The sequence below is a fragment of the Sylvia atricapilla genome, chromosome 12 (genome assembly GCF_009819655.1).
Source record: "Sylvia atricapilla isolate bSylAtr1 chromosome 12, bSylAtr1.pri, whole genome shotgun sequence".
NCBI classification, from domain to species: Eukaryota; Metazoa; Chordata; class Aves; order Passeriformes; family Sylviidae; genus Sylvia; species Sylvia atricapilla.
Window position 1 is genome coordinate 9,297,932 of NC_089151.1, and position 14,186 is coordinate 9,312,117.

The window sequence follows — 14,186 nt, forward strand, 5'->3', positions numbered from 1 at the left end:
GTCAGGATGAAATAAGGGCAGTTCAGCTGAGAAGTGAATGGCTGGAAAGCCCCTTCGTTATTATTCCCTGATGATGGTTTGAAAAAATAATCAAAACTGAAGGGAACAATTCCAGATGCATGTCCTACAGTGTGCATGTATCTATGTATACCTTACATATTCAATGGATGGGAGGGCATAAAAGAACTTTACCTGTAATTGCAAGTATTACATCAGCAATTCTCTGAATTCTCTGTTTCCAAGCTGTTAGAAGCAGTTATAACAGTAGTTATTATTCAGCTCTGGACTACAGGACTTGTCAGACTATAGCAGAGATGACAATTTAATCTCTTAATCCTTCTTGCTCTTTAGAATTTCTCAGAAGAATCCTGAGATGATATCCATCCCCATAGTCGTGGCTTTCTCCTGTTATGATGGAACTAAATATTTCTGCTTATAGCTGACTCCAGGTAGGCTCCTCTGTCATCCACCACATACCTTTGTGAGTGTTCCATTCTTTCCTTCATTGCTAGCTTATTTGTTTTTATAAAGGCACTTCACAATTTCCAAAAGTAGTAGTAGTTAAAGTAGAATTGGTGAGGAGCTCAGCACATAGCCTTGGTCTGGTTCATTTGTGGAGGATCCATGATTGTACAGTTGTGGTTTTAGCAGAAAGCAGCCACTAACTCTTCTGCTTTTCCCTCCCCCCTTCCCTTCTTGGTGCAGTGCACTCAGTGTACCTGCTTGATAACTTGATTTCATGTTGTACTTTTCTTGCCCTGCATTCTTATGCAAAATAATCCTCTGATATGCATGTATTGAATGTTTATTGTGGCCGCTTTTACTTAGACTTCAGTAGCTCTTTTAGCAAGAAACCCTGTGGAAATCTTTGGGATTGTCTTTGTTCACAAGAGCCTATAGCTGAGCTTTAGAGAAGACATTTCTTGGCATCTGTTGAAAGGAGGTTAGTGAAGGATTTATAGACCTGTACTCAAGTGTCTGAGTAGTAGTAATGAACTTGGCTGATTTTTATAATAAGTGGAGGTGAAACCCTGTCAGAAAACACCTGCCTAAAGGCAGGTGGATCTTAATGTTCATGTTAAGCTGGTTATTATCAATATATAGATTAGCCAAACTTTAGGTACCTTTCAGCTTTGTTTTGCTGAAAGATCGTTTTGCAGGCAGATCTACTTGGGCAAACCAAGCTGAACTTTTTTTGGTGATACTCAATTGAAAGTCTTTTGTATCACCTCACCTTAAGTTTAGCTCTTGAAGTTTCTCCATGCTTTGCTCTGTCAGGAATCCCAACTACAGCATTAGAAAGTACATGGGAAATTACAGTGTTTGGTAGAGGTTGTCACTACATTATTCTCTCTTTTGAAGAATCTGACTTGTGCAACTCTTGGGAAATCACTTATTTAGGCTTTGAGCTGGATCAACATTTGATGTAGAAAGTAACCTGCATCCAAAGTGCATTGAATCTGTAGCATTTTGATCTGTATATAATAATTTGTGGGTTTTACTGTTCATATGAATGATTGTTGTTTTCCAAGATGTGCTAAACAATATTAGCATATCTTAGAACAATTGGATACAGATTACAGGATAGAAATAGCCTTTGAGTTAGTCCTGCACCTGTCGTTCACACTGGCCCATTACTAGATGCTTCAAAAGGAAATGGAAAATGCTTGCAAAGAACATCTTCTGGGGGAAAAAGTTTCTCCAAATGATATATTAGCTAATTTGCATCCTTCGGCATTAGATTACTTTCATAATTTTTTTCTGTCTCCTTTAGCTTCAGCTGTTAATATTACTTCTCTAAATGCTTATCCTTTAGGCAATTTTAGTAAGCATCTTAATTCTCTAACATCTTGTTCTGTATCTTAACTTTATATATTAAAACAAAAAATCCTCCAGGAGTTTTGTGTCTGGCAATTTCGCTTATTGTTTGGCTTCAGAAATCACCAGTTCAGGTTTAAATATTCCTTTAAAATTTTACAACAATTGCTTATTAGAATTTTTATCTTGTCCTCATTCTTGTTCTGGAGGAGTTGTCTTAATTCAATGACTGGATCATAATAAATTACATTCTGCTTCAGGGGACTGGGTTTCTCAGAGCTGCATTTAGATGCTATAAGGATCTGAGAGAAGCACTTTGGCTTCTAGGAATTATTTAGTCTTGAGCAACAGAAATCTCTGATACAGAATAATGTAAATTATTAGCTGCAATTTCAGTTGGCTGAAAATGTAATCCATAGTATGCAGAACACAGTTCTTATGGAATGGTCTTCTGCTAAATTGATGTTCTGATTTCAGCTTGAAAGAGAATACAAACTTGGACTAGTTCTTTTATGCATTTCTCATGTTATTTTTTGTAATATCTGTAGGAAACTCTGTGCATTTTTCCACCTGTGTTGAAGGTTCTTTTTGAGGGAAGCTGTGCTAAGATGGATAAAGTAAAAGAGCTCAGGAAGGGGGGTGCCTTTCTGAGAACCAGAATGACACAGTTGATGCATTGATTTTGAGCCTTTAGGCAAAGTTCCATTGAAGTGATTTTGTGGTATTGTGTTGTCCTTGAGCAGCAGGAAATCCTGTCTGCCTTTGAGGCCCAACTAAATTACACAAAATGTTGGAGTACATTCTGCTTTTAGTGTTAATGATGGTACACAGCAGAGGTGGATTCTGACTCATAACCTGGATAATGTGCTAGATAGACAAAGCACTTTTTCAATGCAGACAAAGAACAAGAAACTATAGCTGGCCAAGCTTTGGTTTATGTCAGTGAATTTTTTCAGCATCCTGTGGCTTAAAGATGGACATTATATACAGGGTTTTGTCTCATGAAAATCAAACACTCAGGCTTTTTTGGCTATGGAAATATTAAAAGAACAGATCATAGTGCGCTCCTATTGATGACCTGGTTCCTGGAGTAATTAAATCAGAATTTGACCACAGTTAAATGGAGGTTACTTTATATGGTACAGATAAAGGCCAGTTCTGGATGTTTATCACCTTTGATTGAACTCATTAGCTCATAAATGTTATGATGAAGACCAGTGCATTGAAGGGGAGGTCAATGGCAAACTTTAAAAATACTCAAGTGCTAAAAACTGAAGAAAATGTTGATATTAGACAAACTTGGAGAAAGCTGAATTACTGTCTATGCTTTTTGTATCTGAGGATCATGAAATTTATAAAGCAAGAGAGAGATAAGAATATGATTTAGAGAAAGGTTCATAAAAAGTTTAGATTATTGCTACTTTCTAAGGTATAAAATGTTCAGTCTTTGTTTGAATGCTACTTATACATGAGCATGTACCTTTCTGTTCCCTTAAATAGTGATTTCATGGTGTCTAATGTAGACATGATTCTTTTGCTACCATGACTGTTAGTTGGCTTCTGTAAAAGAAGTCATGGAAGTGATTTAGTGATGTGTAGGTAGAATTGGGATGGGTAGGGAGGCTTCCACCCATGTCCTCTGAGCACAGTGTCAGGGGACTTCTGCCTGACTTCACACTGCACAATGATATGCACAATGCTTAAACCAAGACTGGAGGTAGAATACCTGTCAGTCTGCATGAATTAAATTTCTTCATGTTTCAAGTGTGTTGTCTGATACTCTCTCTCCTTTTTTTCTCCATCCAGGAGGTTGAACAGAATAGACCAGGAGAGTATATTGCAAATTATTAGAGCCAAGATTGATGCTCCTGACTTACTGGTTTCAGAGCTCTCCTTTGGACAGTCAACACAGTTTCTTGCAGTATTATCTAGCAACATCAACTACTGAATAAGTGATAATATCACTTACTCTGTCATTTGCCAGTTGTGAGCATAGAGCCTAGAGGCCTTACCGTGAAGCTAAAGGAAAGGATGTTGCTTAAGAAACTGCGAAAATCTGTAAATAAAGCAGATTCATAGAATAGTATCTATGAACAGTAGGTATGATATTGGCTGTGGTTATTCACTGCAATTGGCTGTGGTTATTCACTGCAATATGGCACTTCTCCCTTTAGTAATCCAAAGAGTGTTCACTTGTGTTCTGTAGGTCAGTTAGATAATGAAATATATTAGGATTGGGAAGAAAATTCTCAAAATGTTTTGTTTTCCTTTTTGAGCATTACTTTTTTGAGCAGAAAATATGACTTAAGGTGCTTGGCTAAAGAAGTTTGTGCTTATTTAGAATCCATAAATAAATAAGAAAGCCGTGTGATTCTTTGTGCTGCATTATGGACTGTCCTTACTATGTTACTGTTTTTCCATACAAGCATATTACAGAAGCTCTGATGTCATTGTTTTACGTGGTCTTTTTTTCAGATATTCATGTTTCCTTTTCTTTTCCCTTTCATCAGGCATTTGCTGACCAGGTATTTGGTATGTTCAGCTGGACAATTTCCATTGCTGTAGCCTTCTCTTGTTTTGGTGGACTTAATGCTTCAATTCTAGCATCATCAAGGTAGTGCATATCTCTTTCAGTTTGACAAATGTTCATAAGTCTTTTTACCTGTTACTGTTATGCTGATCTATTATGAGAGGGGCAAAAATACTTTTTTAACTGAAGCTGTAATAAATAAATGGTTGTTAAGAGCATGTTTCTAAAAGCTTATCTATCTTTCAATGATTGCTGTACTATAAAGATGTGAATACATCTTTACAAGAAGAGTTAAATCTTGGTTCCAGTTTAAAGGGCAGAAATTCAGTATTGTAAATATTTATTTTAACTGTGTTATTCTTTGATTTTCTTTAATATATTCTCTCTTGCTTGTGGTCTCAACATGTGTTTTACTGCTTTTTTTCAGGCTATTTTTTGTAGGATCTCGGGAAGGTCATCTTCCTGATCTGTTGTCTATGATCCACATAAAGAGGTTTACACCTGTGCCAGCACTGCTCTTCAATGCAAGTTGTTATTGCTTTTCTTTCCAACTGATTAAATGGGACACACATCACAGCTTCCCTCAAAACGGAGCTTCAACACAGGGCTAGAAAAATGTACAAAAATATATATGTATAAAAAAATAACATGAGAAAAGTATAAAAGAACTAGTCCAAGTACGTATTCTATTTCATGCTGAAATCGGAACATCAGATTAGCAGGAGGCCATGTCATAAGAGCTGTGATCTGCCTACCATGGATTACAATAGACTGCATTTTCAGCCAACTGAAACTGCAACTAATAATTGACATATTGTATTTAAAACATTTCTGCTCCTCAAGACAAAATAATTCCTAGAAGCCAAAGTGCTTCTCTCAGATCCTTATTGCATCTAAACGCAGCTCTGAGAAACTCAGTCCCCTGAAGAAGAATGTAATTTATTAAGATCCAGTCATTGAATTAAGACAACTTTTTCAGGACAAGAATATGAATTATTTAAAGGAAAACTTTTAAAAAAAATCACAGGAGACAAAATGTACTGTTGTCAAGGTGATTGCTGAGAGAGTGGTTTTTTGAGGCATAAAATTAGTCCAAACACCAAGGAATACAAGGTGTTACTTAAAGGCAAAACCCAGCATAAACAGTAAGTTTCAAACTTTTAGGTTAAGATTCTTACTCTTGTTCTTTTCTACTAGTGTTTTATGACCCTTATTTACCTGGCTGTGGAAGATGTCTTCCAGCTAATTAATTACTTCAGCTTCAGTTACTGGTTTTTTGTTGGTCTGTCTATTGCTGGGCAGTTATATCTACGTTGGAAAGAACCAGATCGGCCAAGACCTCTTAAGGTAATACTTATTACACAATTGTTTAAAATCCCTGCCTTCCATAGCATATAAAATACTGTCTAAAATCTGGACTGTACATGTTAAGTCTAAAGGTTACAGATTGATCAGGACATAAAGCATAGTTTCCATTTGATGTTGTACTATGAAAGTTAGCTTGTCTGCTAGGCAAGAACAAAAGATTGTTGTGTCAGTATACTATTATCATTATATATAATTTTATAGTATATTATTATATCCTAGTTCAATAAGTACCCCTTTCTATCTGCCCACTGGAGAATGTCTCAATAGCCTAACATAGTAGTTAGCCTTTTATCTAGCAGCAGAAATCTCTGATTGGAAATGCTCAAGTTGCTTAACTCTGTTTGTGGACCACATTTAGCTCTGATGATATCTGATCTTCTAGTAACTTTCTCATACTTTAAGTTGATACTCTATTCAAAAAAGTCAGTAATTCTTGTTTCCCAAGTTTTACTGGTTTTGTCTAAAAATACTTCACATCACTGTGCACTTTCTGTCAGCACAGCAGAGTCACCATTCTTGATTACTTTTGCAATTTTTAGCAACAATGCTATTAAGAATAATTCTGCCATTTGCTTATGGTCCTAAATAGCCAAATATAAGAGAAGAAGAGTAGAGAATTTCACTCTCTGGGTTGCAGAGAGAAAAGTCTTTAATTTTCATAACTATAGACAATGAATATTTCATTTACATTGTGTTTTTTTCTATCTGCAGCTGAGTTTGGCTTTCCCAATAATATTCTGTGTGTGCACAGTATTTCTGGTGGTAGTACCACTCTATAGTGACTTCGTAAATTCAGTGATTGGAATTGCCATTGCTTTATCTGGAATTCCATTCTTTTTCTTGGGAGTCTATTTACCTGCATCAAGGAGACCTCAATTTATTAACAAGATTATAGGTAAGTTTCTTTGATAGCTGGAGATGTTGTTAGGAAAGAGGAAAAGTACATAGGTGACTCTTGGTCTGTTGATGGAAAAGGCTGTGGTGGGCTGACCCCTGCTGTGTACTCAGGGAGCTGCTGGTTCACCAGCACCCCCAGCAGCACGAGGGACAGAACAGGAAGAACAAAGGTGGGAAGACCTGGTGGTCAAGTCAAAGAAAGTTTAGTAAGTGAAGAGGGGGAAAAAGTCCTGCCTGCTGCGAGAGCAGTCAGTCAGACATCTCCCAGGCAGTCCAGTGTGCAGCCAGTCTCCAAGCAGCAGCTGTATGGGAAGACACTCCCACAGGCAAACACGTGCAGTTTCTATTGCTGAGCATTACATCAGATAGCATGAAATAGCCCTTTGCATCATTTGGGTGAGCTGTTCTTGACATCTTCCTGCCAGACTTCCTGCCCTCTCCCATCCTGCTGGCTGCAGGAAGAGCAGAATAAGAGGAGAGAAAAGAAGCATTGATACTGTGCAAACACTGTTCACCAACAGCCAAAACACCAGAAAAAAGTCTTTATTTTAACCAAGATTGATGACTGTAAAAAGTGTGAACATTTGTGGTAGCACAAACTGTCCAGCTTTACCAAATCAGTTATTTGAAGATAGATTTTATGTCAGTAAAGAATGGAATTTTGCCTTCTGTTGAATTACAGAAGTTAAATTACACACATTTAAATTTTTGTCCATCAGTGCTCTTTTGTTACTATGTCAGACAGCCATGAGGAGGGATGTGGTAAGGAAGGCTAATAGCATAACCTTGCCCTGAAAGCAGGATGTGGTGCTGCAATAATAGAATATATGTAAATACTCAGTAATCTTGTAGCTTTCCCTGTCTGCTATTAGTCTTACTTTTTCACCAATTTAATGGTATTTATTATGGAGAAAAAAAGATTTTACGTCAGTTACTTGGCAGGGTGCCTACGAAGCAAAACACCCTAGAATATCAACAGAACCGTTGAAGATACTATCTGTTAAAAAAATGAGCCAGACACAGTTATTTTACTAACTTCTATTATTTGTTTCCCGAAAGGGAAGTGAGACAGCATTCCTGGCAGCTTTCATTAGTCAGACATGTTCTGTAATTAGAGTTGAGATAGGTGGCTATTGTTCTAATCTGTTTCCAATTCCTATGCAGGTGCAGTCACACGAAACATGCAGCTGCTCTGTTGCTGTGTTTTAACAGAGATGGACCCAAATGAAGAAAAGAAGTTAGAAATCAAATCCAACTAAAGCTTAAAGCCATTACAAGAAGCAGGAGGGAGCATAAAGCAATTATACAAATAAAAAGGAAGAGCTGGAAGTGGAAGACACAGAAAAACTGTTTTCGGTGGTCTTTCAGAAATGCTGAAAATGTTCTTACTTGCAGAGGGATTCCAACATGGAATTGTGTCCATCATGCCCTTGTGTCACCCTCCAAAACTGTGACATGTTTTCAGGGCAGGTTTTCATTGGATAATGATTACCCACTCACACAAGCTGTGTGTCAATACTGTTTCTTCAGAATTGGTGTGAAAAATTATAAGAGCGAATGGATCAAATTAGATTTCTGCAGAACCAGGTGGTGAAGTAATGCATTAAGTTAGACTAAACCCCATTTTGACTCCAAAGACTAAGTAATTTCCAGCTTAATTCTGGATGTTTGCATGAAGTGATTTGCTGTAGTATCTCAGTTCTTATCCCAGAAGAAAACTGGTCACAACGAACTACTTCATTTGTTTTACTGCCCCTAATGATAAATTAAGTTCTGCTCCATTATTTATAGACTGAACCAACCTTTCTTCCTTAAAGATTTTATTCTGTATGCTACATGGAAATGTATCTTGACTGTGCTAGGGATTTAATCAGCAAAGCACCTTGGCACTAAAGATTTAATTTACGGTTGTTGATTTTTTTCTTGTTAACTTGTTAGTACTTTGTCAATTTCTGTTAGGTTTTATGAAACTTCCAGAATTAAAATATTCAGTTTAAAGCCGGTAATAATTTGTCTGTGAACTGTTCCAGTGAAGACACAGTAGCTGAGTTACCTCAGCAGTCAGAAAATTCCATTTATAATTTCAGTGCTGTTCATTAGAAAGTGACTGTCTAAAAACCCTCCAGAAACCACTTTATTTTTTTTCCTTCTATAGCAGAATTTCTGTGGCAAATACTAGATCTTGACAGCTAAGTAGGAGGGAGAAAAACTAGAAATAAAAACAGAAATAAAAGGTATTACTGCAGCACAGACATGCTAATTTGTAGTCTGTGTAATTCCAAAGCTGTAAGCCTAGAATCAGGACAGTTAAATACTGAATTATGGTGCAGCAAAAGGCAACAAGAAGCTAGCCTGTTTGATTGGCAAAGTGAGGTGTACTTCAAAAACATACCTGAGATTTATACACGAGTTCAGAATGTCTCTCAGTTGACCTGAGTTTGGCCACGTGAATGGTTTTGTGCATTTAAGTTGAACTAAATCTTGTAATTATGAGATTATGGCTGAAGCAGTACACACTTCAAAGGGGGCACCACAGTTGCATCAGTGACTTGGATTTTTGCACTGCCATATTAACCTTTCTCTGAAGCAAACAAAAATACCTTGCCTCCATTACCTTGCCATTAGCACTAAAAACTGATTGGCCCAAGTACTGCAGCCTCCAGTTTGAATGACATTGACCAGCTAAGAGCTAATCCTATTAGTTTTTTTTTACAGACTCAAGTAGGAGAGTGCTGAAATACTTTGTGTGTCCAAACAAGTACAGTGGAATTGTTTTAAAGATGTACAAATGCAAGTTAAAATGGTGACCAGGGTTAGCTGTACCAACTTCTGTGATCTTGAAATGAGTAAGAAAAACTTTGTCAAAAAAATTTTATTTACAATTTAAATGCACATTGTTCTACTTCAACAGTAAAACCACTAGAGAAAGTAATGGACAGGTCAAGGCATTTCATATGCTGAAACACTTGTAAAAAAGTCACTTGACACTTAAGAACAAATGAAGTATAAAGCAGTAGGAGAGGGTGTCTTTTTACAGGACTTCCACTTGCCATCAGGGCAGACATAGCGATCTTCTCGTGAAACCTGACACATTAGTCAGGACCAGAAGGGCTGCTGCCAACAGTACCTCCATATCTGTACACTTGCTACAGATACAAACTCTTGGGCATGCAGCTTTGGGAAAACAAAAATAACTAAAAGGTCCCTTCAAAACCTCAACCCATGCAATGCGCAGAAAATTCTATTTTAAAACATAGAGCGTCTTACGCTTTGAAAAAAAAGTATGTTGTCAAGTGGCCATAGTCACACCCATCTGTTTAATATCCACCAGCTGAAGTTGGCTGCTCAGATGGTACATTCTCCTACTGCAGCAGATGTTCATCTTCAGCATGTATTTCATCTCCAAAACCAGGCTGTTAGTCAGAACCCAAATCTTCAATCTCATCATATCCGAATTCCTGCAAAACCTCCTCTCGATATTTGTCCCATGTTCTTCTCCTGTAACGTTGGTCCTCGTCACTGAAGCTCTCTTCAGAGTCTGTAGAGAAAGCATCAACACTTCTGGATTATCTCTTCTTTCTACTTAAAAAAATAAGTTAATCAGACTAGTTTAAGCTTTGTGAGAAACTAACAAAGTCTGAACAACTTCTGTATGAGCTGAGGTTTGAGTTGTGCTTGAAGTTCTCTGGGGTAGGGACTTCAGAAGGCAGGGGCAGTGTTTCACAAGCATGTGGACCAAAGTCATGGCTCCCTTCTCTGAGCAAGCAAACCTCTGCAATTGCAGCAGCCTCAATTTGACTTCTCAGTTTTGTCTTTTCAAAAACACTGATTTCTTTTCTAGTTCCAAGAAAGATAATCCTCTATGCAGATTTCACCAGTGTAAGAGCAGAATGTTACCCCAGCAGTGCTCAGTTAAATGGCTTTTTCAGGGATAGCATGTAAAAAAGAGGGAGTACACACATGCACAGCAGAAAAGCAAACAGCACTTATGACAGGTGTACCTTTTTCTCCATCTTCCTCAGGTAAGAATTCATCTTCCTCAGGATAATCATTACGCCAGTTATTTTCATCATTTTCATCATCTTCATCTTCATATGCTTCCTCTGGACCAGGATCATCATTTACCTGCATGTCAACACAAAACATAATACTGAGTGTCTGTATAGTGAATATTAAATGGGTTTTCATCCACCTGTGCAATACTGTACAGTTTGGAAAGAGCCAGGAAATACTTATTGATGGCAGGCAGAAGGAATTCTGCAGTGACACAGGGCACACTGCAGAGAAATTTCAGTTGTCACTGCATTCATCATCACAGTTCAAATCTGCTTTTGGTGAAAAATCAGTGAAGTCACATATGTACATGTTCCGCTCTCCAGCATTTCAATGTTATTGTCTAACTTAATCCTACTCACTTCAGCAGCAGTTTAGTACATCAAGGAAGAGAGAAAGTAGTTTCAGGCTCCCAGTATACAAGTCTGTTGCTCACAGGAACTATACAACACAAGACTAAACCTTACATTAAACTTCCTAACTCCACAATAACTGAAGAACAATTTATTATGACAAAAATCTCATATAAAGAATAAAGTCAAGTCCCCAAATACTGAGAAAGCTGTGTGTGTCCCCCCTTGCTCTTTTCATTGTCATATTTATAATGACATTTTAATGGCTGCCTCCTAATAACAAGCAAGACATAAATTACTCAAGTTTATATCTGTGTACTAAAATTTAATTGGCAGTTTGAAACCAGACAGATTCTTACTACATGAGCACCATCCCTTCCATTTTGTCATATGATGTCCTTGGATCAACAATAACCTGCAGGAATATGGGACTGGCAGTTACAAAAGGCCTAACAGAAGTCACTGAGCATACATGTAGTGTCTATCTTAAAGGACCTCTCTTGGCATGGCAGCTTTTAATAGCAGGACTTTAAACATCTTTCATTTGTGATCTTTCCAGCTGAGAAAGATCGTTTTTTCTACACCCTTACCCATTCATAATCTTCTCTGTAGGGCTGTACAGAAAGGATATTTTCAATCCAATCAGGGGCTGATGTTTCCTTATAGTAGATGTCATAAACATACTCGTCTTCTTTGTCACTGTGTTCTCTTTTACCGTCTTCAGAAACATTTAAACGCTCACGGATCATCTCTACTGCATTGCAGAGAATTGCATCTGGATCAGTCTTCTGCTGAGAAAAAAAAATTAAAAATGCATATTTCCACTAAAGTCATGCAAAGTGCTATTTACAGCCAACGGTTTTCAGAGGAAAAAAGAACTTACACATCAGACCAGGACAAAGAAAAAATAGGGTGGTACAAAGCCTTCCTTAAGCAGCAGCTCCACACACTGTTTCAACATTAGTGCACTTAGGATCCTCATGAAACATTCTAACTTGCAATCTAGTTAAAGCTCCTATTAAATAGTGGAATACTTAGAGTGCAAGCAAACTTCCACAGCATTGTGCCCACATGTACCACTTAACAGCAATACCAAAGTACTTCAAGCACACCAAGTTCATAACTGACCTGTGGGTTTGCAGTGGTTCCACTGGAATCTCCCACCGTCTCCTCTTCTTGTACAATATCAAACAGCTGGAATTTCCCACAGCAGTCTGCACTCTTACTGACAGCACCGCTCTCCTCAGGTGAAGAAGCATCTTGCTGTGCTCCAGACCCTGATTTGTCCCCACAGGGCACAGCCTCGCCGTGCAGCGTCAGTGCAGCTGTGTCAGGGCAGAGGGGCCGGTGGCTGGAAATCACTCGGTACCGGCTCTCCTTCCTTTGTGCCTGCTTGGCAGAACGGAGCTCCTGCAGGATTCGCTGGCTGCTTCCCACAGAGGGGCGCAGGCTCTGGGCTGCCTTGTCTCGTGTGATGGCATCTTTGACATACTTCTGAACTGGCTCATTCTGGGGAAAAGGAACAAAAACGGGAGGAATATAATGATAACATCGACATAGCAAGTCATACTCCTTCCTAGAAGGGATAAAGGACAGCAGTACCAATAATTCTAACAACATTCAAGTAACTTTACTATTACTTTAAGCAACATGACAACCTTAATACTCTCTTGTTATGAGGGCAGGAAAGCACAAGATATAGAAGTCTTAAGACTGTTTCAATTTGATTTTTTAAATAACTTTGTGGTATTGGGAGCCTGAAACACTGAATAGCTCTCCGAACAAAAACACATGCCTTTGAAAGACTGCAACTGACCTAAATTTAGGGCATAATGTCCTTTACAGTGTCATAAGGAGACCATTTCCCAAGACAGACCAGTCTCACTCAATATAAAAGGCTGGATGGCAGATGGTAGTTGTTGTCACTGTAGGGCTGAACTTCAGCATCTCACACAGCAGAAATTCAAACTTCACTTATAGACTGTTCTGTGGTTTCCAAGCGAAGAATAGTCTCTAAGTACAGAAAAGCGAGTGCTGAGCACAGCGTGTCCCGGAGGCCACCGTGTGCCGCGGCTCTGCCCCTGCCCGGCCCGGGCTGTCACAGCGCAGGGGGAGCCGCCGTGCCCTCTGTTCCCGGGCCGGGGCCAGGCCGCTCTCCAGACCACCGCATCCACGGGGGAGCCGGAAAGACCCGCGAGGGGCAGCCAGAGAGATCCGCTGTTTCCCAAACCCCTCCAGGAGCGCCGGCCGGCCTACTCCTCCCCGCCCGGCCTGCCCCGGTACCTTGGAGGACACGGTGGCCACCAGCTTGAAGAGGTCGTTCTCCACGGGCTCGGCCCGGCGCCGCTTGCAGGCGAGGAGCAGCGCCTCGGCCGGCTCGGGGCCGCCGCGCTTCCGCCGCACGCGCAGCACGGCCGCGCCCGCCATGGCGCCCGCGGGAGGGCCCGAGCGGCGGCACCGCCCCGGGACCGCCCCGTACAGCGCCGGGACCGCCCCGGTACACCCCGGCACCGCCCCGGCACCGCCCCGGTACAGCCCCGAGACCGCCCCGGTACAGCGCCGGGACCGCCCCGGTACAGCGCAGGGACCGCCCCGGTACAGCGCCGGGACCGCCCCGGGACCGCCTTGGGACTGCCCCGGGACCGCCCCGGGACCGCCCCGGTACAGCGCCGGGACCGCCCCGGGACCGCCTTGGGACCGCCCCGGTACAGCGCCGGGACCGCCTTGGGACCGCCCCGGTACAGCCCCGGTACAGCGCCGGCACCGCCCCGGTACAGCGCCGGGACCGCCCCGCGCAGGGAGAGCCGGGCCGCGGGTTGGGGCCGGCCGCCGGGAGCGCCGGCTGTGCTTGGGAAAGGCCCACGCGGTGTCCGGGCAGGCCCACGCGGTGTCCGGGAAGGTCCACGCGGTGTCCGGGAAGGTCCACGCGGTGTCCGGGAAGGTCCACGCGGTGTCCGGGAAGGTACACGCGGTGTCCGTGAAGGTACACGCGGCTTGCGGCGCTGCCGTCCTGAGGAGGGATGAGCCCGCGGCTTCTGGGGCCCGCTGAGCCGGTTGCGGGCAGGGGTGGCGGAGAACGCTGTGGCCGTGCCCATCGCAGCTCGTTCCTGAGGCGGGGAAGGTCCGGGCCCGTGGCGGCCTTTGCAGGGCCCGCCTCGGCAGGCTGT

The 14,186-nt window shown here is 41.2% G+C and overlaps 2 protein-coding genes across 3 annotated transcripts in view; one reads left to right on the forward strand and one right to left on the reverse strand.

Moving 5' to 3' along the window:
* The window catches only part of SLC7A6 (solute carrier family 7 member 6), a 28,914-nt gene extending 20,292 nt beyond the window's left edge, over positions 1–8,622 (forward strand). The window contains exons 6-10 of the mRNA XM_066327824.1: positions 4,329–4,432; positions 4,776–4,872; positions 5,546–5,695; positions 6,428–6,611; positions 7,778–8,622. Of these exons, the coding sequence (XP_066183921.1) occupies positions 4,329–4,432; positions 4,776–4,872; positions 5,546–5,695; positions 6,428–6,611; positions 7,778–7,872 (630 nt within the window). The 3' untranslated portion in view covers positions 7,873–8,622. The remainder of the gene's footprint in view (positions 1–4,328; positions 4,433–4,775; positions 4,873–5,545; positions 5,696–6,427; positions 6,612–7,777) is intronic.
* Positions 8,623–9,470: 848 nt separating this feature from the next.
* Positions 9,471–13,489, reverse strand: SLC7A6OS (solute carrier family 7 member 6 opposite strand). Of its 2 annotated transcripts, none has more exons than XM_066327826.1 (5): positions 13,303–13,489; positions 12,148–12,528; positions 11,610–11,807; positions 10,615–10,738; positions 9,471–10,151 (listed from the first exon to the last, which is right to left on the reverse strand). In XM_066327826.1, the coding sequence occupies exons 1-5, from the start codon at positions 13,444–13,446 to the stop codon at positions 10,030–10,032; spliced, it is 969 nt and encodes a 322-aa protein (XP_066183923.1). In that variant the 5' UTR covers positions 13,447–13,489; the 3' UTR covers positions 9,471–10,029. The 2 variants fall into 2 exon arrangements, with proteins under 2 accessions (XP_066183923.1, XP_066183922.1); XM_066327825.1 differs by having other exon boundaries at positions 11,610–11,810.
* Between the last annotated feature and the right edge of the window lie 697 nt (positions 13,490–14,186).

Excerpts from the sequence above, each read along its gene's own strand:
- SLC7A6OS (XM_066327825.1), bottom strand. The coding sequence starts at position 13,446 with ATGGCGGGCGCGGCCGTGCTGCGCGTGCGGCGGAAGCGCGGCGGCCCC. Across the intron at positions 12,529-13,302 it reads TGGCCACCGTGTCCTCCAAG|AATGAGCCAGTTCAGAAGTA; the intron begins GTACCGGGGCAG and ends CCTTTTCCCCAG. Across the intron at positions 10,739-11,609 it reads ACAGAGAAGATTATGAATGG|GTAAATGATGATCCTGGTCC; the intron begins GTAAGGGTGTAG and ends GTTGACATGCAG.